At 42.5% G+C, this 27222-nt stretch overlaps 1 protein-coding gene across 2 annotated transcripts; it reads left to right on the top strand.

Moving 5' to 3' along the window:
• The first annotated feature begins 5199 nt into the window (after window positions 1-5199).
• kdm7aa (lysine (K)-specific demethylase 7Aa) lies at window positions 5200-27222 on the top strand. 2 transcript variants are annotated; one of them, XM_010738907.3, is made up of 18 exons: window positions 5200-5388; window positions 12660-12745; window positions 13169-13286; window positions 13478-13638; window positions 16523-16664; window positions 17439-17625; window positions 18056-18218; window positions 20374-20461; window positions 20671-20777; window positions 21576-21667; window positions 21860-21946; window positions 22303-22554; window positions 22640-22761; window positions 22947-23101; window positions 23175-23269; window positions 23570-23748; window positions 23831-24213; window positions 25098-27222. In XM_010738907.3, exons 1-18 carry the CDS (start codon window positions 5291-5293, stop codon window positions 25184-25186), a joined length of 2604 nt encoding a protein of 867 aa, XP_010737209.3. In that variant the 5' UTR covers window positions 5200-5290; the 3' UTR covers window positions 25187-27222. The 2 variants fall into 2 exon arrangements, with proteins under 2 accessions (XP_010737209.3, XP_010737210.3); XM_010738908.3 differs by having other exon boundaries at window positions 5201-5388; window positions 22950-23101.

Below are 27222 nucleotides of genomic sequence, written 5' to 3'. Positions count from 1 at the left end.
GGTCGGCTCTGTGGAAGAGGACTTGCAGCGTCTGTCGATGTGAGGTAACAAAAACATGAAGATTCTTATTTTCAGGTGATTGTAATTTAATGAAGAGTCTCAACAGCCCTCCTGGTTTCATCCTGTCTTCCCGCCATTAGCCGGTCCATATCCAAACTCCTCCATTCATCTACAACCTGATTTCTTCTCTCACCCCTCCATCCCTTCATCCCTCGACCCTCATCCCTATTTCATGCACAATATACAATAAACCTGTCTAAATCTATATCCACATCTGTGTGGTCTTTGTTAATGAATTGATAAATATCCTAAAATTAAAATAGCAATAAGATTAATTTATAAAAATATATAAAAAAAATAATTAATAAAAATCTATCCTAAAATTAAAATAGCAATAAAATTAATTAATACAAATATATAAAATCTTTTAGTTTTTTAAAGATTTTTTTAAAAACATTTATCTATTAAAATAACAAATTTAAAACACATTAGGTTGTCAATAAGATGACCATAAATTATCAAAATCGGACCCATATATCAGAATAATCAATTTGATATTGGTCTATAAACCACAGAATATTCAGATAATGCGCCTATATAAACACACTGAAATAACGTCATTAGATACATAAAAATATACGAAATAAGATGGTTTATATGCAGTAAATATAGAGTATGACAGTATTAACACTAGAGATCAATTAACTGACAGCTGACGTCTCACTAAAGCAGAACAGCTTTCACACCACCGTGCATTAATTAATATTTATTATTATTAGTAATTATTCTTACCTGTTTTATCATGCAGTCAGGTGTTAGATGATGTTAAAGGAGCCACATGTTACAGATGTTTGTGTCTCTGCACACCTTACATCCATGATGCTAGCAGACAGGGGGGTTAAGCCGTGACGTCAGCGGCGAGTATAAGCGTGCGCGCCCCCCGCACAGCATGAACGCGCAGCAAACAAAGCAGCCGTTCAGACACGAGGTGGCGCTTTAATACTAACAAATGCTGCACCTGTCATGTGAATTAAGGTAGTTTGATATTGAAGTATCACTCAGTGCAGAGCTAGTTGTGGTTTATTGACATGTGTTTGTGCACTTTATTTTGAAAAGACTCAAGCTATGGACTTTATTTTGAAGAGTATTCAAATCATTTACTTACTTGATATCACACTGTAAAAATACCTTGTTACCTGTACCCTAAAAGTGGCTGCTGCAATAAAAAAAACAGTATGTGATGCAGACAGATGTCCCCTGTGACTGTTATTAAAGTATATATTCTAAATTAGGTACATTAATCTAGTGTGATCCAATTCTACAAAGATAATAATGTTCAGTTTTAATAGATGCTGTCAGCGAGGTAATGTAACTAGGCTACAAGTTTGTTTTTGAGGTTGTAATTTGCAGTAGTGTTGAACTGGACTGCATTATATCGAGAGGTGTAACCCCAGTTACATACATGAGAGGGCCATAATGTGTTTGTAACATTATTACACCTCAATAATAAACATAAAGCAGAATTATGACAGTCTGACAGTGTCAACAGACAGTGAGTGTTTATTATATCACTAAACTATCTAGTATAGGAATGCAAGTAATCATCGTGGATTGATGTGCTGATTATTTTCCCCGATCAATAAAATGATTATTTAGTTTGTAGAAATTCAGCCGTCACATTTACCCAGAGCCTTTCACAATTCCCACCCAAAACTCAATATTATTCAAAATAAAAAAATAAAAAAATTAAATGAATCAAAAGCAAAGCATTCTGAAGCTGAAATGTTTGTGGGTGAAAAATAAATGTTCTGTCAATTAATTGATTAACTGACTAATTGTTTCAGCTGTACGTGTTTATACTGTTTGTTTAATTGTTTAATTTCTAGCAAAACATTATAACATAGACATACATCATAAATCCTAATATGTTTTTAAAATGTAGTAAAGAACTGTGTACAAGTACAAGTACCTAAAATTTCTACTTCTAAGTACAGTATTTGACCAAATGTACATTTCACCACTTCTCATGAGTTTACTTGACCAAGTAAATGTAATTACAATCTGTGACTGTCATTTAGCACAAACTTAATCAACTAGTAGATATATATTGTAACAATATTTGATCAACATTTTTGGTAAAGTTCACATTACCAACAAATTTTACTGACTATATCTGAGATTGTTGCAGTGAAGGTGTCTGACCAAGCAGAAATATCTGTACTATATACAGAAGAACTTTATTGTTAGTCTTATACTGTACATTGATTGAGTTTGGAGGATGATAGATTTATCTTGGAGAAAACTGGACGTGTGGATAAATGAGATGAAGGCATCTTGTATTGTGTTAGAGACACTGACTTACATCACCAGAGGAAAGGCAGGATAATTTGATAACGTGTGAAAACTTTGAATAGTTTCTTAGGCATCAAAGTGCACAGTCATCATAAAATTGCCATGCTGATGTATCTTTTATTTTAATTATTTGTTAAATGTTTACATATTTTGTTTTTTTAATTCAACACTAATAATTATAATTTCACTTCAACTCATTTCTCCCTTTGTCTGTGTACTCTGATGTGTTACATCACACATGTCCAAATGTGTATAATAAAGCTGTCATATCATTCATGCTTTGGCACTATTTGCAGTTTTAATATAAGCAGCAGATGTCACGCAGTGACTTTTTGCTTAGTGGTGTGCTTTTGAAACGATGTGACTGATGTATGACTATAAAGGTAAAGAAGAAAGGTGTTAGTCTGAGGTATAAAGCCAGCACAGCAGGATTTTGTGCAAGGTGAGTTACTTTCACTTTTGATATTTAAATATCCACCTATCTTTCTTTTTTTGTAATATGTGTTATAGATTTATATTAGTCGTTTGCAAAGTTGTCTGTAGCCATTCATCACAATCCTCGAAAGCACTGACCTCCACCTACAGAGGATAATTAACTTCCAGCAGGCATGTGGCAAATCTGCACCCCAGACATGAAGTTGCACTCCTCACACTACAGGCCCACGAGAGAAAAGAAAAAAAAACCTAATGTGAAGACACGATAATGATCTGCTACAACCGAGTGGTGCAGACTGTTATTATCACCCTGAGGACAAAGGAGTTGTTTACATCTGTGCTGCAGGCTGAGAATGCACCAAAGAATAATAAGAAGAAAAAGCAAAAAAAACAATTCAGACTGAGATTCTGCAGCGTGAATCACATGTGTGTCTTCTGTGCTCATGAGCATGCACCGTGCCTGCTTGCCTATGCAGAGGAGCACAGATGGGCGTGTGGGGGGATGGGTGCTGTCAGCTCACAGATCAAGCTGTGGGTCGGTGGTCCCATTGCTATTCACCACACAAGCACGTAGGGCATGTCAGACACGTTCCGTGGAGACATACCAGGGGTGATATTGTGTTTTCTGTGTGTGTGTTTTATTTTATGGCCCGTTCTGCAGTGTGAACAGAGGAACCAGAGAAGAGGTGTGAGAACACAGGATACATATTCTGCTGATCTGCAATCTGCAGCTTCAGATTGTGTCACACTATTATGCTTTTTTAAAATTATTTCTTTACATCACATCAGCAGCGTTTATATAGGACTGATAAGTCAGTGCTGATGCTGCACATTTGGGCTAAAACGACCAATTGCATCACTTGTACACACACACCTGCACTGCATAATTACACCAGCACCTGCAATTGACTGTAACTGCTGCACAAGCTGTATATATCTTAGTGTATTTATTTCACCATATTCATACTGCATATAATCTAACCTAATTTACCTACATTGTATAATTACTACACGTATTGTGTAACTGCTGCACATACTGCAAATATCCACTTTTATTTATATATCGCTAAACACATGCATATTACTCTGCACTTTGCTGCATCTTGCACTTGTGGTTAGACACTTTACACATCGTTGTGTCAGTGCTTGACAGTGGCAGTAAAGTTAAATCGAAAACACTTTTTGACAACAATTTATGTATTTTTACTCTCTTTTTTTTTACTCAAAAAAGAGATTTTTATGGCTTAATTGTTACATAGAATTTATACTTTTTAATGCTTGTGGATGAATTTAGATTTATTCATGCACGTTGGCATATTTTGTTAAAATTTTGCACACTAAACTTATTGGGGGGGAGTTTGTAATGTTAAATTTGGTGTAAAATTAATGCATCTGCAGGATATGGGTAGGAAGGGTAGGATATTTGAGGCTAGATATGGCTTCAAATGCATATCACTTTGCACTTTACTACTTTACTGCTTGACAGTTAGAAGTTGAATCTAATCTAAACACTTTCTCTACATTATTTAACAACAATTTATGTATTTTTAAATATTTTTTTTAAATTGCTTGCTTAATTGGCAAAACATGAGAATGTCTAAGTCTTTTTAATGGCTTTATTATTACACGAAATAGATAGTTTGTTCTTGATATTTTTATTCTTTGTTGTCTATTTACCTATCTATCACATAATTTACTCATTATTAAGGCCTTTCTGGCTCATTTTTTTCACTTTTCACTGTTTCTAAGCGCACAGGACAGGTTTCACAAGTTTATTATTTGAACACTTTTGCATCCAAATGTGACAGCCTCCAATTCAGAAATTGAATTTCTAATAAAAACAGACTACAGTTCACAGATAACTATCTATCTATCTATCTATCTATCTATCTATCTATCTATCTATCTATCTATCTATCTATCTATCTATCTATCTATCTATCTATCTATCTATCTGGCTCATTATTTTCCATAATTTTCCATCTGATTCAATTGCACTGTCCTATTTAAACCTGTTTTAATGTTGTATTCTTGTAATTTGGTATGTTTTTAGGGCTACTTTGTTTGTTTCTGTTAATTACTGTCAAGGTGTCCTTGGGTGACAGAAAGGCGCCTATGAAATAAATGTATTATTATTATTATTATTATTATTATTATTATTATATTATTATTATTTATTATTATAATTTAATTCTCAAAAAAAGAAGAAAATCATGAGTGTGTAAAATCTCAGATTGTAACACTGACGTCCAAAACAATCCCATTATGTCACTCCCTTTGTTGGAAAAAGTTTGTCTTTTGTTGGTTTGCCCACACAACCAGATGGAAATGAATAATTTGGAAAGTGACGTCAGAGGTGGGATTGCCCCTCTCTCTCTCTCTCTCTCTCTGTGTCTCGCTCGGGTCCGCTCGGCTCTCCTCTCTTCCTCTTCGGGTGTTTCCGGACGCGGCGTTAAATCCCCGCCCCGCTTCATTCCTGCGTTGTTTGGGGGACAGTAGGAAGATGGCGGCGGCCCCGCTGTACTGTGTCTGCCGGCAGCCCTACGATGTGAGCCGGTTTATGATCGAGTGCGACATCTGTAAGGACTGGTTTCACGGCAGGTACGTCGGTTACGGTGCTTTCTTGTGATGTGGCCCGTCGGAGGCGACGAACACTCGGTGTTTGTCAAGGAAAAGCGACGGTTGCCTCAGCCGTTGGTGGCTAACTTAGCCTGCTAACGTTAGCGGTGGGCGACGGGGGTTTTAAACCGTCTATTGACACGACTTTAACCGAAGAAAGTCGCCGACGGAGGCTTTGAATCCAACCGGTTTTTGTCTGCCAGCGAGACCAAAACACACAACACGTCTCCGGCGGTGTGTGCGATCGTGTTTGACTCAAATTAAACCAACGGCAAATAGTTTTTAAATCCACTAAATACGCGGATCTATCAGGGTTTTGCCCAAAGCTGTGTCAGTCAGTCAAATCAGACGCGTTGGCCGGGGTCATGGTGACACACGCATGCTGCATGTTTGCCTGTTTCTTGTTGTCACTTCACAGAGATAAGTTTAATGTTTGTTTTAACAGATTAAATTTTTATTATAGCTGCAAGCTCCAACAGTCTGGGGTTGCCAGGTTAGGGTTATTCCAGGTAATAGCAACATGCACTTTAAACTTATTTATACGTAAATAACTCACGTTTGTTTTGCATATAATCCTTTTTAAGTATATTAGTCATTAATAAGATTTAATATATAAATTCAAAACTGTGAGTTTTTTTTTTTTTTTTTTTTTTTTTTTTTTTTTTTTTTTGTATTTTTATGTGTTTTTGTGTGTGAAGAAAGCAAATGGTAGAGAACAAGGGGCTTGTTATGGTCGGGCTTTTTTTTTTTTTGATTGACAGCTTGAGAAATTTAAATCCCCCCTTTCAAGCAGAGGAGGCACATGGCAGGGGACCCCCTAGTGGTCAACACGGGGATTATTTAAAGGTACCGGGTAACTGGGTACATGCCCCTTGACTGCTTATGTCTGAGGTGGTGGTTATAGATGCTTTTTGTGCGTGTTGTCTGATGAAATCATAAAATGGGAATTGTATTATTGTGTAATAAGAAAACCTCTTGCTTGCCTCAGCATGTGTGTTGAATTTGTGTCATACTTGGCTTTGGGATCTGGATCTTGGGGTGACAAAGTGGCCTGAAATTATTATTTTTAATTGGACTAGGAGGTTCAAACGTGTGCTATCTGTGCTCTGATTCTGACATAAAGATAAGTAATCAGCAAGACCGGACCTGTCCATGTGTGTCTGTGTCCATAGACAAAAAAGTTACACATGCTCCATTCTCTTCAGTTTTTGAATCACCCCCGTGTGGGCGCATCTCCACGGCAACTGTTTATGAATACAATAATCTTTTTTTTTTTTTTTCCTCGTGTTGAAATGACGGAAGTCGTTACGTAACCACGCTGCCAGAAACCTTGGCGGGGAGGATTTTGTGGCGTAGAAAGAGCCAAAAAAGACTGGCTGTGTGTCATGTGCCAGCAAAGAAAAGGAACAAATGTTGGAGCTTCCCCCATTGATGACTAATAAGCACACAACACACACACACACACACACACACACACACACACAGAGGATAGCTCCAAAAACAGCCACATTTCCTGCCTCTTTCCCACGAGGCCGGCCAGAAGGAAAGGGATATTCTCTGGCTGTGGGATGATGGCACGCCGATGGAGTGGAAAAGGAGAGGAGCTCAACCTCCCGGTGCTTGTTTGTCAGTGTGTTAGCGGAGTTGTTGTTTGTGTTTGTGTGTGTGTCTTGATGCCTGTTTTCCATCACCTGTATCTGTCAGCATCTCGGTACACAATAATGGGATGAGGACTCGGGTCTATCAAAACAGAACACTGTGTTGTTTATCTGTGTCAAGAGTCTTGATCAGTTTGGGTTGAGCCAAAAAAAGTTTTCCCTCCCTGGATATTGATTCAACTCTGGGTGTTTGCCAATACTGAGTATTGATCTGTCAGGTAATGGTATTTAATGTGGACTGGGCTGATAAAACATACTCGCACACAGGTTTTTCTATTCATTTGATTGGGTGTCTGTCAAAAAACGCAGAGACTTAGTGCGGAGAAGTTGAACCAGATCCAACTTTTGGAAAAAAACGTAGCCTGACGTCACACTGCGGCCGCCAATCGGACGATCAAACAAGTCAAAAGTCCACAGTCAGCCTCTGAAACTGAGACTATCCAGGCGGATTCGTGAATTAATACTCTACCTGGCTTTGTTTATTTCATGTAACCAGCTTCTAAATCTGTGTCTAGCTCACAATTGTACACTGCAAAATGAAACGAAGAAGTTTAATTTGGTGTGTGTCTGACAGTGCAAAGCACTGGTTGAGAGACGTAGACCGTGAATGAGACTGAGCGAGCGTCGGCATGGATAAAGCCGGTTAATCAGAGAAATAAAAAGTTATTTCCTGATTGTTTCACAAAGGTTACGTTCAGGACAAACAGACGCACACTGCTACACAACCTTTTTATTTTAAAAATCTGAAAAACAAGGATTGTAGCCAGTATTGAGTCTTGTCCTATCCTCTCAATCTTCTCATGACCCAGATTTATCTTTAGGTACCAAAACTCACTACTTCAGCCTGTGGTTTGGATTACAAATGTTAGTTTGAACTCTCTCATTTACCATTTAGAGCCTCACCTAATTACAAGACCTGCTTCTGTAAACGGATTGTTTGCAGCGCTTCCAAGATACTAATTTACGTCAACACCGTGGACGTCGGCGCGCTGGAAAGCCTCGCTGTGTCAGGTCAGATCACAGGGTACACCCCGGCGTAGGTGTCAGGCACTCCAGTCTGATTTCTAGGTATGAACGGGGTGGGGGGTGATGATAGAGCAGCAGGGTTCAACGGGGACAGAGGGGATGATTGATGGGCGCTCCGGCTAGCCAAGTTCAACGCACGATCCGTCAATGTCGCACAGAGTGTGAGCACACTAAAGAGAGATGGATAGCCTCGACGGAGAGTGCCTTTTTTTTGTGTTTACGTTAAGTGGATGGATGGACGAGTGGAAGGATTCTTCTTTTTTCTTTTTTTTCGTTGTCCACGAAAGAGACGCATCAAATTGTCTGTTTACACATCTGTTAAGCTAATTGGCCGACATGAAGAACGACATCATATCTCCTGCTAAAAGCTATGTTTACATTCATTAGCGAGGCTGTCTCTTGGGAGGTCAGGAAAGCTGCATTACTTTCAGCTTGATCAATGTTGATTAGGGGTCAACAGCCTTGTGTATCGATCACCAGTCAGATTGAATTATGATTTTAGTCCTGCTACAAAATTGAAATGTTAGTTAAGAAACGTCACTCTGTAAATAGCAGTCCACTTAATTAGGATTCAGATCGATGGAAATCTGTCAAGATTGACTAAAATAGTATGGACAGCTCAAACACAGGGTTGTTGTGTCTATTCGTGTTGAAAGTAACCGCTGTGAAACAATCAGGAAATTACTTTTTATTTTTTATCGAGGCCGACGCTCCCTCACTGTCATCCACTGTCTATGTCAGTCAACCACTGCTCGCTCTTTCTTTCAAACTATCATCTAACTATTAGTGAGCCAGACTCCGATTTCGAAGCTGGGTACATGAAATAAACAAAGCCAGAACACAAGAGGTAGAGTGTCAGAGTTTAGTCCACGAATCTACCTGGATAGTCTCAGTTGCAGAGACGTTTTCAGGCCGACTGTGGAGAAGTTTGACTGGTCCGAGTGGCCACAGGGTGACGTCGGGCTAAATTTGTCCAAAAAGTCGATCTGGCTCATCTTCTTGGCGGCAAAACACACTACCTCCACTCAAATGAATGGGGGGAAAACCCTGCGTTTTAGCTCTTCGCCATCTCGTGTTCAGAACAACAAGCTCCTTCATGATCTATTAAATGTTTATTAACAAGCCCTAAAGAGAAGACTGCAGCCTCTAGGTGAGTTCAGACTGAGTTTGTTGGCTGTTATATCCCTGCAGCAGACAGTCACAGGACTGATGACTTTGTAGGTCTTTTTTACAGGGGCGCTTTAGACAACCATGTTGAAGACATGTGTGAAAGCCTCAAGGCAACTCAACCTGCACCAAAAACAATTAAGTTGTTAAAACTCCCCGGGGCTCCCATGACGCCCCATAAACAACAAAGCGATCCTCTTTTGTTGTTTACCAGCTGACTACAGAGAGAGGCCCCTTCAAGCTGCAACCACTGCAGGGATGTTTGGTCCCTTTTACACAGCCAGCTAAAAATGATCTAACCAGTACGGCCAAAATGACAGATCCCTATCCATCTGTCAGGGCTCTGCGGCTCTACACCGCTGTCCACGTCCAGCACTGTTTACGTAAGCTTTGACTGAGTGCATTAGGGGAAAAGGGCCCGAGGAGTCAGGTGCTCCTCCGGGGTAGATAAAGATAGCCAGGTGTGTTTAACTGCCCTCATCTCCTCTCTATCTCCATCTCCTACCACCCATCCATTAGGGAGCTGCCAGTTCCCTAATGTAGGCGTGTCGCCGCCCCATGCAGAGCAGTTATTTAGAGCTTTAAAATAATGGTGATGCCCGCCTCCAGGCTTTGTGTTTCTGCGCCGATCACGGGGGACAATGAACCCCCTCACAGTGCACGGACTAATGAATAAGCCCTCTCAGTCACACAGGAAGGAGGCCCTTGATGAGAGGAAGTGGAGGGAGAGGGGCTGTTGATGGCAGAGGCTTTAGCCAAGTACACACATCTCCCTCTCATTCAGGAAGGGATGTTTTTCTTGGTAATCTGCTGCAGTGCCGTCGCAGAATAACCCCCCCTCACCCCCCTGTACTCTCTGTCACCTTCTGTAACAATACGCTCCGTTGTCGTCCCACAACATGTGATAAAACTATCTCAGTTTGGTATGAAGATGACGTACGTTCACTTTCCCTCCAATCCGATCACACCCCTGCGAGCGAACGAGGGGGTTCACATTGGTTCAAGGAGTGTTTGCACACTCAACCAGCTTTCGCGATGATGCAACACATCATCAAGCCTGTGCAAGGCAGGAGAAAATATTTGGCTCTCTTTTTCCCTTTCAGCTGAGCTTCCTCCTCCTCCTCCTCCTCGTTCTCCCTCCCTTCTTCTTACATTCTCCATCTCGAGTCCACACAGTCTCACGAGCTCGGGCCGCCTTGTTTTTTAAAAAAAGCAATCATTACAGGTGACGCACGAGCTGAGTCAGGCCAGCACGGTGTGGCACAGTGCCCTGATTTCTCACTGTGCGCCGTTGCATAAAGGAAAGTACTAAAGTGAGATGAGGACAACAAAGTCACCCTCAGCTGTGCGCACACACACACACACACACACCGCTGCTCTTATGAAAAAGCCGACAGAGGCAGAAGCTGTGTGTGTGTGACTCATGCTTTCCCCTCCGCCGACTGACCGACAGCCACATGTTTCGAACCAAGATTCCTGACACATGAGCTAGGTTTGGTGCTACAGCCGAGCCAAGCTGCTGCACAGTGTTATTGTTGGTCATTCGCTCGCTCACGTGCAGGAGCAGGAGAAGTATTTCTGTTTTAGATTTTCTCGCTCTTGCTCTCCAGAAGAGAACTCGACATTTATACGTGCTTCTTGCTGTCAACAAGTCAGTGTTTGCAGTGCAGCCTGTAATAGTGCAAAGTTGTATGCGGTAAACTGGAGAGAGGGAGCTACTGTGGATATCCTGTTAGTGCACCGGAGTGATTAGGGGAGGGGGGCCCAGTGTTCACACTAGCTCACCACTTCCTGATGAGTTAATGGCCCTCGGCTTTATTTCCTTTACAGTTTCCTGCAATTTCTTGCAGATCAAAGCTGATAGCCGGCTGAGATTTAGCTCCATCCCTCCTGCAGGAGTTCCCCTTTTTAAAAAGCAACAAATCTATCATTTATGTCCCTGTGGTAGCCGTCAAAGATGACGAAGATGGCGAATTTTGAGTTTCATTTAAGTGCGCTCGTAGTTTGCACAGTGCTAATGGTGCTTGGCGCCACGTTTCTTAATTAGCCGGAGTAAAAACAAGCGGCGGAAGTGAAATAATTACATCGGTCATGGGAGAAATCAGATTACTACAGTCGTAGCTTGATTCAAGTCAGATCGATGGCGTTTGTGCTTCGACACGCCGACGTGGCCACAGATTGCAGGAAGACTTGCTAGAGGCCGACGTTGAACTGTTATCTCTGGGTCAAGTGGGGACGCGGTGTGAGCTCGTTAAACTTTCATTGTCTTCAGATCTCAGGAATCACTTTAAAATGACAAACAGCACAGTGGACTATGAGCACAGAGGGCCCTTTTTGTGTGTGCGACCTCTTTTAGTTCACATCACTTAACTCCTAAAAAAAAAAACGACCCGTGCACACGCTCGACTCACACAAACACACACGTTTTTCCAGCTCTAAATAGCCATTGGTGTCCACTCAGGCTGAATGGCAACTCGGTTGCCGTTCAACCAATGCTACTCTGGAATGGGGCTCTGGTATGCAACGCAGGAATGCATGTGTGTCGGTGCCTGGTTTGGCTGTTGCAGGGCGGTCGGGGGTAGCTGTTAAAGACCAACTGGAGGAAAAAAAAACACAAGACCACAACAAACCGTCCGAGCTGTTGATACTCGGCCAAGGTTTTGACCTTATTCGTGCAATGACGGCAGAATGGGTAGAACAGGAAAACCCCCCGTTATTCCAATGTGGGGCATTGTAGTAATACATCTAAAAAAGCTACATATTTGTAGTTTTATTACCAAGTAGAACCAGATGCAAACAAGTTTAGGAACAGCTGTAACAGACTCTTTCTTGACTCTCCTCCTTGATATCTTCAACTCTGAATTACAACCTGGACTTTGACTCTCAGACTTGGAACAGAACATGGCATTAACACGGCTCATTCAAGTTGTGCAACGGCTTTAAAAATGTGCTTCAAGTTTCCTGCTTTTCCTGCCTCAAAAACCAGCGAGGCTACACAGAAAATGGATCCGTGCGAAGGAGATTTTCCAGACCCAAACTGTACTTTTGCTGTGTTTTGTGTTTGTTTACCTCCTGACATCTGTCGTGGTACCACACACATACTGTTTGACATTAGATCGGCTGTGATTTAGACTGTTTTTAACACGTCCGACAAATAATTAACGGTGCCCTTTGGTTTAGTCAATACAAGATTTTACATTATGCTGCAGGAAATTAACTATTTTTACAAAGTGGTCAAAAACTGAATTTAAATTTTGCATTTTTCTGACATTTTATGCACCGAATATTCTAAAACTGCTCTAAACATGTCTTACATGAAGCAGGCATGTAGGGCAGACCCTGAATCTCGCTTTAACGCGTTGGAAGAAGCGTCTTCTAAGTGTATCTTCTTTCCATCCCCAGCTGTGTGCAGGTAGAAGAGCATCATGCTGTGGATATTGATGTCTACCACTGTCCCAACTGTGATGTCGTACAAGGACCCTCCCTGAGTGAGTACTGCTGTCATCTTCAGTCCTAACACGTATCGCATGTAGCGAACACCCGTCCTCTGATTCCCTGCCTTTACATTTACATGTCTAGCCCCCCTGTTTCATTCAGTTTTTCCCCTCCCACCCCTCCTGGCTCTGTATGTTGAACTGGTCCCAGGGGGAAAGGGTCACTCTGCAGTGTTACTCAAGTCTGATTTTTGAAGGGGGGAGGTGGGTCGAGCCCAGAGGGCAGACATTAACCGGCTAATTGAATGGTGTTGTAAGCCCCCTCTGCTTCGATTGGACAAGCCCCTCCATCCGAATCTCTTAGCACAGGGGTTGAGTAGTGAATTAATGTCCTTACACCACTTTTTTTTTAGGAGCTTGAAGAAGCGAGATTATGAAATTAGACTGAATCTCTGATGTCACTTATTTTTGTTGCAGTGAAAAAGCGCAACAACTGGCACAGGCACGACTACACGGAGCCAGACGATGGATCAAAGCCAGTGCAGGCTGGCACACCAGTATTTATCAAGGAGCTCCAGAACAGGACCTTCGCCAGGTCGGTATCAGTTTGGACACATGCACACTTATACCTATAAATTCACCTGTCAAGCCTCGTCCGTATCTGTTTAACCAGATAAAGAATTCATCATAAAGCTGGTTTTATACTTGACACAAGAGTTTAACAGCAGTGACGGTAAAATGTCAGTAGATGAGGTGAAAACTGAACTTGTTGCGATCTTGTTTCAGTGGTGAAGAGATCCTCATGCGGATGAAGGGTGAGCAGGTGACACCCAAGTATCTGGAGAGACACGGCTTCAACTACCCCATAGTGATCACAGAGATGGAGGGCCTGGGACTCAAACTACCACCTCCTACTTTCTCCGTCAAAGACGTGGAGCAGTATGTGGGTAAGGACACTTAATAATGAGCGGGCTTTATTCCGCCCGGCGTAAAAAAAAAACAGTTGCCGTCAGCTGTATCGGATTCACAATAACACATTAGTGTTTATCCTTTGGGAAGGATGCGGGCTCTGTGATTGGAATACACAGCGGCCTCAGTTTGCTTTAAAAGCTAATGAAACCAACCCAACACCAGCCTGCTAAGTGGCCATCGCTGAGCAGGCGCCATCTGTGTGTCAATATGAACAGGTTTCCAGGTTCATGGGGTTTTAACCCACTTATCAGGCATCAGGCGATGGCTGAATGACTTCTAAATGAGTGACGTCTAAGCTTTCACCAGCCTCTCTATGACCACTGCACTTCCTTATTGAAACGGCCTGCCACTTCCCAGCTCCTATTACAGGCCCATTACCGAGCCCACTGGTGTTTTTATCATTAAGTTCAGATTACAGACTCCCTCTCTGACTTTATCTCCCTCTCCCATGCCCTATTGAGCCTTAAGCCAAGGCACAGGTGTTGTGACCGGGGACTGAGTGTCCGGTTACGTTTCTTACAGTTCGAAGACAATGGGACAACAGGAGTGAACGCTGATGTCTTCTGTGTCTCACTGGGGTCTAAGCGGTTGTGTAGCCAACTTAGTGTGTGGCCGATGATTGGCCCCGGTGGTGGTGGAGGAGCCGATGAATGATCGGTGGAGTTTCGATAAATACAGCGTGTACGAGAGATTGATGTGACAAAATATAAATGTGCAGCTGGTTCTTTTGGACATGCAGCACACCGGGAACAAAACATGGAGACTCGACTTGGACTGAATTGACGGTCTGAATATTTGATCAACGTGTTATCGCAAAAAGCATGCTGGTTAAGACACCAGGGGACCTTTGCTGCATGTCTTAGGGTACATTCAGACAGGATCTATGAAGTAACTGCTGTGAAACAATCAGGAAATAACTTACTGATTAATCGGATTTATCGATGCCGGCACTCCCTCACTCTCATTCATTCTAACTCACTCAACCACTGCTCGCTTTCTCCCTCTCAAACCATCGGACACAAACCAAACCAACGTCTTTGTGTCACTGTTTTGCAGCATATACTCAGACTCTGATTTAGAAGAACATGAAATAAACAAAGCCAGAACACAACAGGTAGAGTATCAGAGTTTTTAGTCCATGAATCCACCTGGATAGTCTCAGTTTCAGAGACTGACTGGGAAGGTTTGACCAGTCTGATCATATGATTGTCCTTAGATGACATTAAAAGCTACATATGGTGCTATACATTTGCCTAGTTAACATGGGTACCTAGGTACAGTTCCTAGTTGTGGAGCAGAAAGAAACATCCGATTGTTTGATAATTCAATTGGCATATATAGAAGTATTATATCACAGAAACTAAACATACAGTAATGTAACACAGTAAAGGGTTTGAAAGGTTAGAAGAAGTACTCCTGACACTAACCTTAGCAGGAAAATTCTGCATTACTGCGCCGAGTCGTATCTTTTAAACGTGCACTCGTGATCTTACAGAAATCTAACTCTCCACCCTGAATGATTTAAATGTTTGCTCGAGCCAAAACCGGCATTTAAATCCAACATTTCCACCGTCTGTGCAGCTTGACCGTACATACATACACGAAGAAGGTCAGAGCAGAGTCTGTGGAAATACTGGATTTAAGCATAGGACCGTACACATCCGTGGCGTCTTTAAACTAACTTTGAAGAAGCCAATGCGTAATGAGGAGTTGACTTTTACCATAAGGTTTTGCGCATGTGTGCTGAGGTCACGGATAACAAAGTAATGCCTCCATTACACCATCCTAATGTTTAATAATAAACGGTACTATGCTGTAATGATGAGTAACATCAATATAGTGCAGTAGTGTTGATTTAATGAGGAAAAAACGATTTTAAATGCAGCCAGAAGCGAGTTTGACTAAGACATATATGCAGCAATTACTCTAATTAATGATCTCTTTAACATTAGAGGGTGTTGTGATATATTATCACGGTTAAAGTGAGGACTGAATCGCCTCTCGCGTGGGTCCTATAAAAGCTTTTTCTCTTGCCGAGCCGGCGTTTGAGCTCGCCGTCGTGTGGTTTTCAGGCAGCTTTGTCCCCTCACTGTGTGACTGACTGCCTTTACTCCAGCTGTTCTCTGTCATCAGACGCTGGCCAGCTGGGCTTTCAGAGGTGTTTGCAAGTGCATATATGTGTGTGTGTGTGTGAGAGGGAGAAGGAGGGGGAGAACACGCAAAGGGGTAATAAAAAAGGTGAGTGGGAGGGGTGTGGGGAAAATACAACAACCAGCTGTCTTGCTACACTCTCTGCAGCCCTGCAGTCTTACTTCCGGCCCCATGTGTCACGCGAGTGTGATTTGTAGCGTCCCAACTGTTAGCTGTGTATTCTCTCTTTTTTTTTTTTTCTTTTCTTACAGCATCTGTTTTCTGTCTCATCCACATAAATGCACACCACGCACCCAACCGATGTACACTCTTCTCTTTTCTCACATCTGAACACGTATCTGCCGCTGTGTTCGAGGTCTCCCACGCACACATAGGCGTTAAAAAAACGCAGCGGCCCTCTCACCTCCACCCACTCTCTCCCTCCTCAGGGGACTGGTGGTCTGGACACATTGACAGATCGTTTCGCTCGCCTCCCCTCTCCCTGTACGACCTCCCCCTCCCCGCGCTGCCATATCGGTGCCAGTTTCCCTCAGGGTTTGATCTCTAAAAGCACATGGTGATGCCAGCAGGCCGCCGACCTCAGTGAACCCCGCACCCACTCAGCAGCCAATTAAAAAGTTGAAGATGTTTCTCATTCAAGACTCTCCGACTGCAGAACTTCTCCGTCCTTATACCGTGTCGACTAAACGGTACGTCTCTCCCATGTAGGTGGCAACAAAGTCATCGACGTGATAGATGTGGCGCGGCAGGCGGACAGCAAGATGAAGCTCAGCGAGTTTATCAAGTATTTCACCAAACCACATCGACCCAAGGTCCTCAACCTCATCAGCCTGGAGTTCTCCGACACCAAGTAAGCTATTCTCCAGTCAGCCTGCCAAAGGGAGAGCTTCGTTAAGCACAGATTCACGAATAACACGAGCGCTACACATCTGAGTGAATCAGCAAATATGAGGATTTTTTTTCCATGTCATACATGTTTCCAAAGTCAAGAATGATCTTAGACACTTAATTTCTAGCTACTTTTAGTCAGGTCTTAGCTGACACTCAAGTAAACCGGATATGTGTCTGAGTTTTGAGTCTGCTAGGATTGATAACGGACTAAATGCTGAGCAATATTGGTTCTAGCTTCCCCATAGAGAAGCAGAAGTAGTTTTTCTTTGTTACATCATGACAAGATGACAAGGTCCATGCATGATGATCCTTTTTCTAAATAGTGCAGCAGAGTTTACCTGATATCCCTCATCTGTAAATTCCAACATAACAGGAGAATCAACTAAGTCAGACTCAGAAAAGGCAGAGAGAATCTGGTCCGTTTTTCAAAATAAAACACCCCCAGCTGAAAGGAGAACTAACTGCACGGCATGTTTACATATTTAGAAGAGACGTGCCCGGTGGGGTTTCACTGTTTGAATCCAAAATCATATTTCACTGTATTCTGTTGTTTTTCTATAGGATAAATAAGTACTTGTTTAAGCGATGGATGGATCAGTAATGTTCTCTTTTGCTCAAACATGCTCGGACTGATTGGATTTGAGATGTTTTGAAGTATTAAGATAACTCTGCTATCACTATTACTAAAAGTATTTTAGTCTAACTCATCTTCTTGTTTCACTTCTTGCTTCAGGATGTCAGAGTTGGTGGAGGTTCCTGACGTGGCTCAGAAGATGTCCTGGGTAGAGAACTACTGGCCCGACGACTCCTTCTTCCCCAAGCCCTTTGTCCAGAAGTATTGCCTAATGGGAGTCAAGGACAGCTACACAGATTTCCACATAGACTTTGGAGGCACCTCGGTCTGGTACCATGTTCTCTGGGTGAGTGTTTGTGTGTCCAGAAATCAGGCGGGAATCGACAACGACGCGCTCCAGGCCAAATTAACGTCTTGTTTGTTGTTTAAGACCGTGCTGCCCTCTCATTTGTCAGGCTCAGTGATCTTTAGTGCGCTTGTACATACCGAGGTATTGGGGGCAGGCAGTCATGGCTGATTGGCTACCACTTGCTGAAAGGTCACCCTGCTTCTCACATCGCATCTATTCATCAAGCTGCTCTGGGGGCAGCACTGCTGAGCCCGTTTTCATGATCTCACACTCCCTCGTTCATGAACTAAAGCCTGACCTTAATTTCAAGGTGTTTGTCGGTGTTAACAACGCTCACACACACACACACACACACACACACACACACACACACACCATCTAAAGTCATTAAAGTGTGCCGGCCGTTAACTCTTCTTCTGCTTCGCAGGGGGAGAAGATCTTCTACTTGATCAAGCCCACTCCCGCCAACCTTGCACTATACGAGGCATGGAGCTCCTCGCCCAATCAGAGTGAAGTGTTCTTCGGGGACAAAGTGGATAAGTGTTACAAGTGTGTCGTGCCCCAAGGAACCACCCTGCTCGTCCCTACAGGTCTGTGGTTGTGTTTGCTGTGTTTATGCATGTTTCTGTTTAATAATCTGACTTTAAGGGCGCTTTCACACGTGGCGTTCGGTTAACTCTGTCCGGATCAAGGAGAAAGTTCCGATCTGGCTTTTAACAAATGAACACAAACTTCCTCCACTGAGGTTACAGACTGTATGAAAATACCAAGACTGGAACTTTGGCCATTGTGTTTGTATACGTGGATGTCATTCAAGACTTTAACAAGAGCAGTCGGTGATGCGATGCGGTCGAAAAATCCTGACTGGAAAACATCAAAACAGCTGGCGAAGCGAGTGTGTGACCTTACTGAAGAATGGGAGGTTTGTTATGGACCTGTAACTCATTAGTCGGGTGTCTAGTTCAGTATTTCTCAAACTTTTTTTTACTCCTTGTATCACCTCAGAAAATACTGGGGTACCGCTTTAGAAGTTACTGTTGATTGTTCAAGAGCCAGAACTAAGCCGACACATTTTAGCTCGTAGCTCCTCATGTGATGCATGACTGTGACAACATAGCAGGCTGGTATTGAAACTAAATATTACAAGTTTTAGAGATTCGAGTTTCCTCCGTGTGCTATTCCAGAGGTCGCACACATACCATAGTTTGAGAACCAGTGATCGAGATTGACGTATGTGTGCTGTGTTTATTTCCGATGAACGTTACCACTAAGAATCAATCTTTGTCCCGTTAGTGTTTTTATTTTGCAGCATAGGCACAAAAGCCGGGAACGTGGAATAAACCATGCAAGGACTCTCCTAGCTGACATAACCGGGAGATTAAAATAGTTTAGTCCATGAACTCCACCTGGATAGCGCCCAGTTTCGGTGATATTTCAGGCTGACTTTGGAGCGGTTCAACCGGTCAGATCATCGAGATTGGTCTCTGCAGCACGCCGTCACTTTGCAGGTCGATGTGCTTCTTCTTTTTTTTGGCAGCCTAAACACACTTTACCCCCGTTCAAAAGATTTGTTCTGGATTGGACACTTCTTGATGGACTGACCGCCTCAGCTTTTGACTGTCGGATCGATTCTTTTCAGCCTGCCCGGTTGTTTGGACTACAGAAGGGTTTGAGTGACAGCTTTGACCTCAGAGTGAACAAACCACAGTGAAGAGACGCCAAAGTTTAGAGAAGAGACTTAGAGTATCATCAACCTTCTTTGTGGTTTTGGACAATCGGCTATCTCTTTTATTAAAGCTGATGTCTGAGTAACTCCACACCAACACATCTGACCTGTCCTCTGGATTTGTTTGTCTTCTCACATGTGTTTTCAGAAGTTGAAATAATCATGCCTTCCCATGGCTGCAGCCAGGAAAATACAGGCCTCCTGAAGGTCCTCTGTCATTGCCAGGGGAAAATAACAGACAGAGAATTTTCTTCCTGAGCAACAACTCAAACAGTTCTTAATGATCACGATTACAATGGAAAAAATGAAGAAAAACAGTGGTATTATGTAATATGATGAAAGTAGGACGACTTTGCAGTCTTACATTCCTCTAACGAGCAGCTCTCTCTCTCCGTCGTCGTTAATTAGAAGTTGTGCAAAAAGATGTTTGTGCTTCAAACTCAACGCGACACGCTTTCTTTCCACCCAAGTGACGCTAATGTCTCCAGTCACACAGTCACCCATCCGTCAGCCCCCTCAATAGACTCTGTCAGCCGATCGAGTTCCCCCCGAGCAGACAAAGCTCGGTTCAGCCCGTCGACTGCTGGACGTCCTCAATCAGTCTTCGAGCGATGCTTTCTCAGCAGGCCGAGGCAGCGTTGTAAAGGAGAGCTTTTTTGGCAAGAGAGGGGTGTGGAGAGGTGGGAATTAAGCGGGGGTCAGAGAGCACAGTAGGTCAGTCAAGCAGTGCATTATCAGGCCTGTCTATCAGACTTACACCACCCCCCACTAGATTCTGCTTTCTCTCACAGAAAGAGCTGTTTATCTGAGGCGGGACACATTTTTAATAGACGAGCTTATCTGTTTTCTGTCCGACTGTGGGAGGACAACAAGTCTGTGTTTGTGCATCTACTCTTGCAGATCGATCTAACTTGCATATCTGAAGTGCCTTTTTAAAAAGTGTCAGTTCAGTTTGTTATTGTTGGAAGTCAGTCTACGGCTAAGTTGTGTTAACCTCTGGACTCTGGCGCCCCCTACAGGCTGGATCCATGCTGTTCTCACCTCTCAGGATTGCATGGCGTTTGGAGGGAACTTCCTTCACAACCTCAATATTGGCATGCAGCTCAGGTAAATTTGTTTTTACTTTTAATTTAACGTTGGCAGTGCCTAACAATATTTCCCTCGGGTTTACGAGTCAACTGGACAGAGCAGAACAAAACACTCATGTCTTGAGCTTATAGCACAGGTCAACAAACACAGAGATTGTTCTGTATTTAAAAAAACTCTAAAGACGATCGTTCCTTTATCACTGAGCCGTTCTGTGTTTTGGTTTGTAGGTGTTATGAAATGGAGCGTCGTCTGAAAACCCCAGACCTCTTCAAGTTTCCGTATTTTGAGGCCATCTGTTGGTATGTGGCCAAGAACCTCTTGGAAACACTAAAAGGTGAGTCAGATGTTATATAATAAATAATTATACTTTATGAGTTAATATGTACAAAGCATAGAGATGTTAGATTAAAAGTAACAGAAGAGGCTTTAAATATAAAGCGCTCACATTTGTGCAGTCTCTGTCATGAAATTAAACAAACCATTAAAGCAACAGTCACTACTATAGTTAGTTGTTGTAATGTCTCGAGTTAAAGCCCTTTAATAGATCGTCTGTCCCTCACTTCAACTGAAGGAGTTGTGAATTTTCTCAGTCAGAAACACTTCAATTTATATATAGTTTATAGTTTTTGGGAGAAAATATTAGAACACGTGGTACCTGTATCGCTAATACTGTGTCTGTTAGAGGACCAATCAGAAGTGCCAAATATATTTAATATTATTTTAATACGACCAATCATCAGATTATGGAAGAGTACAGTTTCCCCAGATGTTAAAAAATTGATGCTCTGAAGATCTGTTGTTGAATGTTTGTTTTGGTCACTTTAAAGTTTTTGATTTATCACAGGCCTTTGTATATGATGTTGTATTATGAGTTAGATATATTGTCTGTCAAAGTTTGTTTATTTTCAAGTTAAATTTTATGTTTATGTGTGTTTGAATGAATCAGAACTTTAATGACAAAATCACAGAATTTAAAGATGCATGGTTTCCGAAAACACGTCCGATGTTCAGGTTAATTCTGACCACCAGTTTGTACATTTTATCTATCAACTTTGGAATTTAAATTGCAAATGGATATACATCCTTTTTTTTAAAGGTTTAACTAACTATTTTTTTTATTTTCTTCTCTCAGAGCTACGAGAGGACAACTGTCCTCCACCGACCTACCTAGTGCAGGGAGTGAAGGCTTTAATCAGTGCACTGAGGACGTGGCTGAAACGAGAGGTGAGAGTCGACCGCAGCGTTCTCACGGTCATCTCTCTCCGCATTACCTGCACCTGACTCTGCCTTGAATATTTACAGTCCAGATGGTTATCGTGTTTTGGTCTTATCTCCTTGGATGTGTGTCAGTGGCCAACAACAGACTTCCCTCTGTTCACGTCTCCTTTCTGAATGCGGTCTGTTGTGGATTTGCAGGTGACTGAGCCCAGCAGTGAGGTACCAGACCATATCAGGCCTAACCATCTCATTAAAGAGCTGACTAAGGAAATCCGCTACCTGGAGGTAAGAAGGGACGAGGAGGAGGAAAGGATATAGGAGAGGGTTAGACCTTTTATTTTTTTTTTAATTGGAAGATTATGAGGCTGCAGCTTTAAAGTCCACAAAGAGTATAATATTAAATAAATGCAAATAAGATACTTTATGGATGGATAAGAAAATACTCAATAGGGTCGTAGAGTAGCTGTCCACTCAAGTCATCCAGAGTTACTGGCCAGTTTATTATTTATAATTTATTTTATTCATCCACGTCACAAAAGACAGAAGTTGTTAGAGCTACTGTAACAGGCTGCCAACCATTGTTTCTAATATTCTTGTTGTGTTTGTTGGTCCTGATGTGTTTTGGTTCCTCACATCAACAGGAGGAACCAGTCGGTGGTAGCAAGCCAGTGAAATCGCAGGGAAGTGGATGTGGACTACCGTCTGGATCAAACGGCTGCCCGGCCACCCGCTCCACGCTGGAGAGGCTGTGTCAGGCCCGGCGGGCGAGAAGGGCGGCGAGGCGGCTGAGGGAGCAGCAGCGGCACGCCCCCAAAGTGCCCTCCAACCTGGACATCTTAGAGCGGCACACCAGGGAGGTGCTGAGGAGGCTGGAGGTGGGACCGCTGGAGGAGGTGAGCATCGAGGAGCAGTCGGTTGTTTACAGAGTTTATTAAAGAGAGGTTATGTTTGTTGACCGACCGCTCCGTGCCACCACAGGATGCGGCGTTCTGCGCGAAGGTTCACGGGAAGCTCAACAAAGTGTCGACGGCGTCGGCTGCTGCTGAATCTCTAGACGACAACCACCTACGGCTAATGCTGGTCAACGGCAGGATTATCAGGTGAGAGCTCACTTCTGATTGGTCAACACAGCGATGTTTGTGCTTCTTGTTGTTCACTGGTTACTCACCACAGAGTCAGTTCGCCTAAATATGTGAAGATTCGATAAATTTATATCTATAAGGGCACGTTAAACAGTGAAATAATATGATAATATAAACATTTTCTCTTCTCGTCTTTGTGCAAGCAGAGACATGAGGCGGCCAGGCGGCAGCCCGGTGAAGACGGAGGGTGAACGGTCACCTGTTCAAGACCCACCAAAGAGTTACGTGGACGTGAAGTCGGAGAGGACACACGACAGTGAAGAGCAGCACAGCGCAGTGGAGACACCTGCATTCTTCAGTAAGTCACCTGAGGCAGCTGCTGCTGCTGTTGTCGTCAGTGTTTTAAACTCACGTGTGTTCCTGTTTCTCAGGAGGTCTGGAGAGGGTGAAGACTGAACTCAGGGAAGAAGTCTCAGGACACTCCAGTGTGTCAGACACGGAGTCAGACAGTGACTCTCCCACAGAGGTAAACCCTCAAATAATGTGAAAGAAAGAATTGATTTCTGTTAATGAACATCGCTGTTTACATTAGTAGCAACAATAAACAGACTGTATAGGACATATTTATACCTCATTAAAAGGCACAAATGCACAGCAGACAGTGCAGCTCCACATGCAGTAAATAAAACGGTTAAATCACAGGCACAATAAAGGCCATAAATAAGACTTATCTGGGAAGTAAAACATGAAATATATTCCTTAAAGTGCCACATTAACTTTTTACTGGTGCATCCTTTCTCATTTTAAAATCTCTTTTCCAACGTAGCATAAAGCGTCTTCGTCGTCCTCGTCTGACGAGGATTCAGAGAGTTCCCAGGAGGATGAGGAGGAGGAGGACAAAGAGGAGGAGAGGGGCTCGTCTAAGCAGCAGAAAGGCTCAGGGCACACCATAGAGCTGGACCACTCTGGCCAGAAACTCAGGCACAAACACAAACCACTCAAACGGTGAGAAACATGATGTCTGTTTCCATCATGGCACCTTTTTTTATTTTATTATTGTTTGTGAGTAATCGTGTGTTTCCTGCAGAGAACGTCCTACCTCACCCAGCACAGAAGAGGCCATTCAGGGGATGCTGTCTATGGCTGGTCTGCTGTGCTCCTCCAAGCCGGAGAAGGTAGCCTCATCCCAGGAGCCCTGGTGGTCCGGCTCGGGCCAGTGCTCGCCGCTGGAGCAGAGGGAGGAGGCGCAGCACCAGCACCGACTGCAGGGGGACTCGAGCCCGATGGACAGCCAGGGCAACAGCAGCGAGGCCTGGGACAATCAGGGGCTCCCCAGCCCTCTCAGGCGGAACCACGGCAGCAGCCCAGAGACAGAATACCAGTACTGTGACCCCTCAATGTCTCCGCCGCTGCACCCCTCCAAGAGACACGCCCCAAACCCCCCGCCTATCAGCAATCAGGCCACGAAAGGTTCAGATTCTGTTTACTTCTTTTCAAAAAGATTTATGCACTCATTGATTCTGGAGTCTTCAGTGAGGGAGAGCGAGGTTTACTAAAAACCTCAAGACAAGCCGGGCTTTCATTTAAGATGCCTCTGATCAATCAGCCTTGTGTACTTTTTATCCCCGTGTTAGAATAATATATTATTATACTTATCCATAACATTTTATTTATGCATTTTCTATTTTGCTAGATTGAATTAATTGTTGTCTATTTTTGTTTTTTTATTTGATCTGTGTACAACCTGCGAGTGCTAAAGTTTGATTTTAGTCATTTTAAGAGTTTTAAACAGGTAATTGTGTTTTTAAAATGTGTCTGGATAAAACAAATAATTAAGAAATAACCAATAATAATGAATTAATAATGCATACATGAAGTAATTCATGTGGAAATTAAATAAAACAATATGAACTAACTTAATAAATTCTAGTGAAAAATATGTAACACATAAATCTTGAGTTTGCTTCTGATTTTATAATAATCCAGTGTTTCTCCAACTTTTTACACCGTGTACCACCTGAGAATATTCATTTGTCGTATATAAAATACTATATATTTTATAACGGACGTTGAATTACAGGCCAACTCTGTTCAGCTATAGACAGTTTACTGTTCAAATTGGAGGTAAAATTAATGTTTGAAGTGTTTTCATTCAAATTCTTGTAGTATTGAATTTTCCTGATTTATTTAATCAAAAATTATATTTCAGAGATTCCTCTGCTGCCACTCAGGGGAGCTCTCGTACCTCAGTTTGAGAACAAGTGGACCAAATATTCACTCTTTAACTGTAATTATGTTCTTCTCTAATTAATTAGTTAATTAACGTTTGTTTGTTGGTTTGTTTGTTTTTTCAGGCAAGCGGCCCAAAAAAGGAATGGCCACAGCGAAGCAGAGACTGGGGAAGATCCTGAAACTCAACAGACACAGTCGGGTCTTTGTGTAACACTCCAAACAAACAAACAAAAGATTCACGCGGATGTAAAAGAAGAAGAAACGTGTGTGTATTTGTTATCGGACACTTTTTGTGCTGTAGAACTGGGAGGAAAAAAACAAAAACATTAAAAAAAACAAAAACAAAAAAAAGACACACACACACTGCCTGGAGACGACCGTAACTGAACGAACCTTGACACGTGAATTAAAATAAAATAAAAAAAGAAAACACGCTCACTGTGCATGCTTAGGAGACAGGGTATTTGATTTGATAAGCAAGTGCACGACTTCACTACAAGCACATTCAAGAACAAAACAGAAAAAAAAGGAGCGATGCCGAGCATGTTATGAAAAGTTGTGCTGCAGGGAAAAGGTGGACTGAAGCTCCTGCGGGCATTCGAATGGACAACGGAGACGTAGGAGGTCTACCAAACAAACAAACAAACAAACAAACAAACAACGGAAATGCTCGCTTTGCCGGGGGAGCAGCAAGATATCTACTGCTTCGGATGCCAAGATCATCTGCATCACATTTACTAATATTTCCTCTCTGCTGAACGCAGCCTCGCCTCCCTCCCTCCCTCCACACAACCTTTTATTTGCTTCATGGACGAACTGAGCAGGACGGGAGGAGCAGATGAAACAAAGCTGTATCTCCAGCAGGGTCTATTTTTTTTTATTTTATTTTCTTCTCTTCCCCTCTGGCCCTGGAGGGAGGAAAACGAGGTGCTAAAAAGGAGAACTGATATTTCGAAATGGTGCTTTATTGTTTGTATTTTTCTCCACTCATGCTTGTCCCTTCCTCCCCGACTTCCCCCCCCTTTTATCTCAATCACACCAGCAATAATGACTTTGAGGAGAGGACGGAGCGAGAGGCAGCACTCTGACGCATTTTATTGACTGACTCCAGATCAGTCCTGGTCTTCAGACCGGACTCGTCTTGGAATCAGACGTGTTTTTACTCCGACAAAGAGGACTCTGGGTTGAGTATTAGCTACCTAAGTAGGCGATATACCAGTGTTGTAGTACTCAAGATTGGTCTTGGTCTCTACCAGTCTCAAGACGACTTTTTGAAGGTCTCATCTCGGAATTTTTTTCTCGGTCTGCCTTGGTCTTGGTCTTGATCTCAGTTGAGGTGGACTTGACCTTCACTCAGTCTTGACTACAGACTGCTATAAACTGTCTGGTCTTGACTTTGCTCCAAGTCTTGGACATCTCTCGTTCTCGATGTCCTCTGGTCTCGGTCTTGACTTGGTCTGGTACGTTACAGACTGCACAAATCAACCTGCACTCAGCTGTTTTTGATAGTTCGACTCCGTGTTTCGTCGTCTGCTCAAAGTGCTGCCTCTCTGGATTTGTTTGAAAATAGGAATTACGAGTCATTCGCTCTTTAAAAGAAAAAAAAAAGAAGAAAAAGACGAATGACTGCTTAATTTATTTCTCGTTTTTATCTGTGATGTTGATTTTCTTTTTTTATGTGTTATTTTTATGAATTCTGAATGATGTATTTATTAATTGAAAGAGATGATTTTATTATATTTGAACCCCTCGGCTATTCTGAGGTGTTTTTTTTTTCTTTTATGGGGGTTTTCTTCTTTTCTTTGATTTTTAACATACTTTTTTGTAAATGTGGATGTTTTTAGAGTTTGTGTGATCATCATCTGTTGAGTAGCAATTCACCCACAACTCTTTTACTACCTTCAACTCTTCCCCACGCCTTTCTCCTCCTCCTCATTACCCAGTTTGAATAGATCCTGTGTTGACTCGTCTGTTCTGGTTTCCTCTTCTCCCTGTAGCCAGAGGTGTTGGGCTATGTGCGAATAGAAACTAGGTTAGGTTTTTTTTTTTCTAAAAAAAGAAAACTACTTCCATATTTACACCTGAGCTTTTTCAACTAGTGCCACTTCTCATTTAGCAAAAAAAAAAAAAGTATTCTGAGCCACTGTGGTCGATCCAAAGTAGTCGATGCATTCAGAAGAAGAAGAACGTTTGAGGAACTTCAACGAGTGACTGAGGTTTTATCCTTTTTTATTAAAAAAAAAAAAA

This window comes from Larimichthys crocea, chromosome XX (assembly GCF_000972845.2).
Source record: "Larimichthys crocea isolate SSNF chromosome XX, L_crocea_2.0, whole genome shotgun sequence".
Classification (NCBI taxonomy): Eukaryota; Metazoa; Chordata; class Actinopteri; family Sciaenidae; genus Larimichthys; species Larimichthys crocea.
The sequence above is the reverse complement of the archived record's forward strand: the minus strand, read 5'-3'. Positions and strand labels throughout refer to the sequence as shown.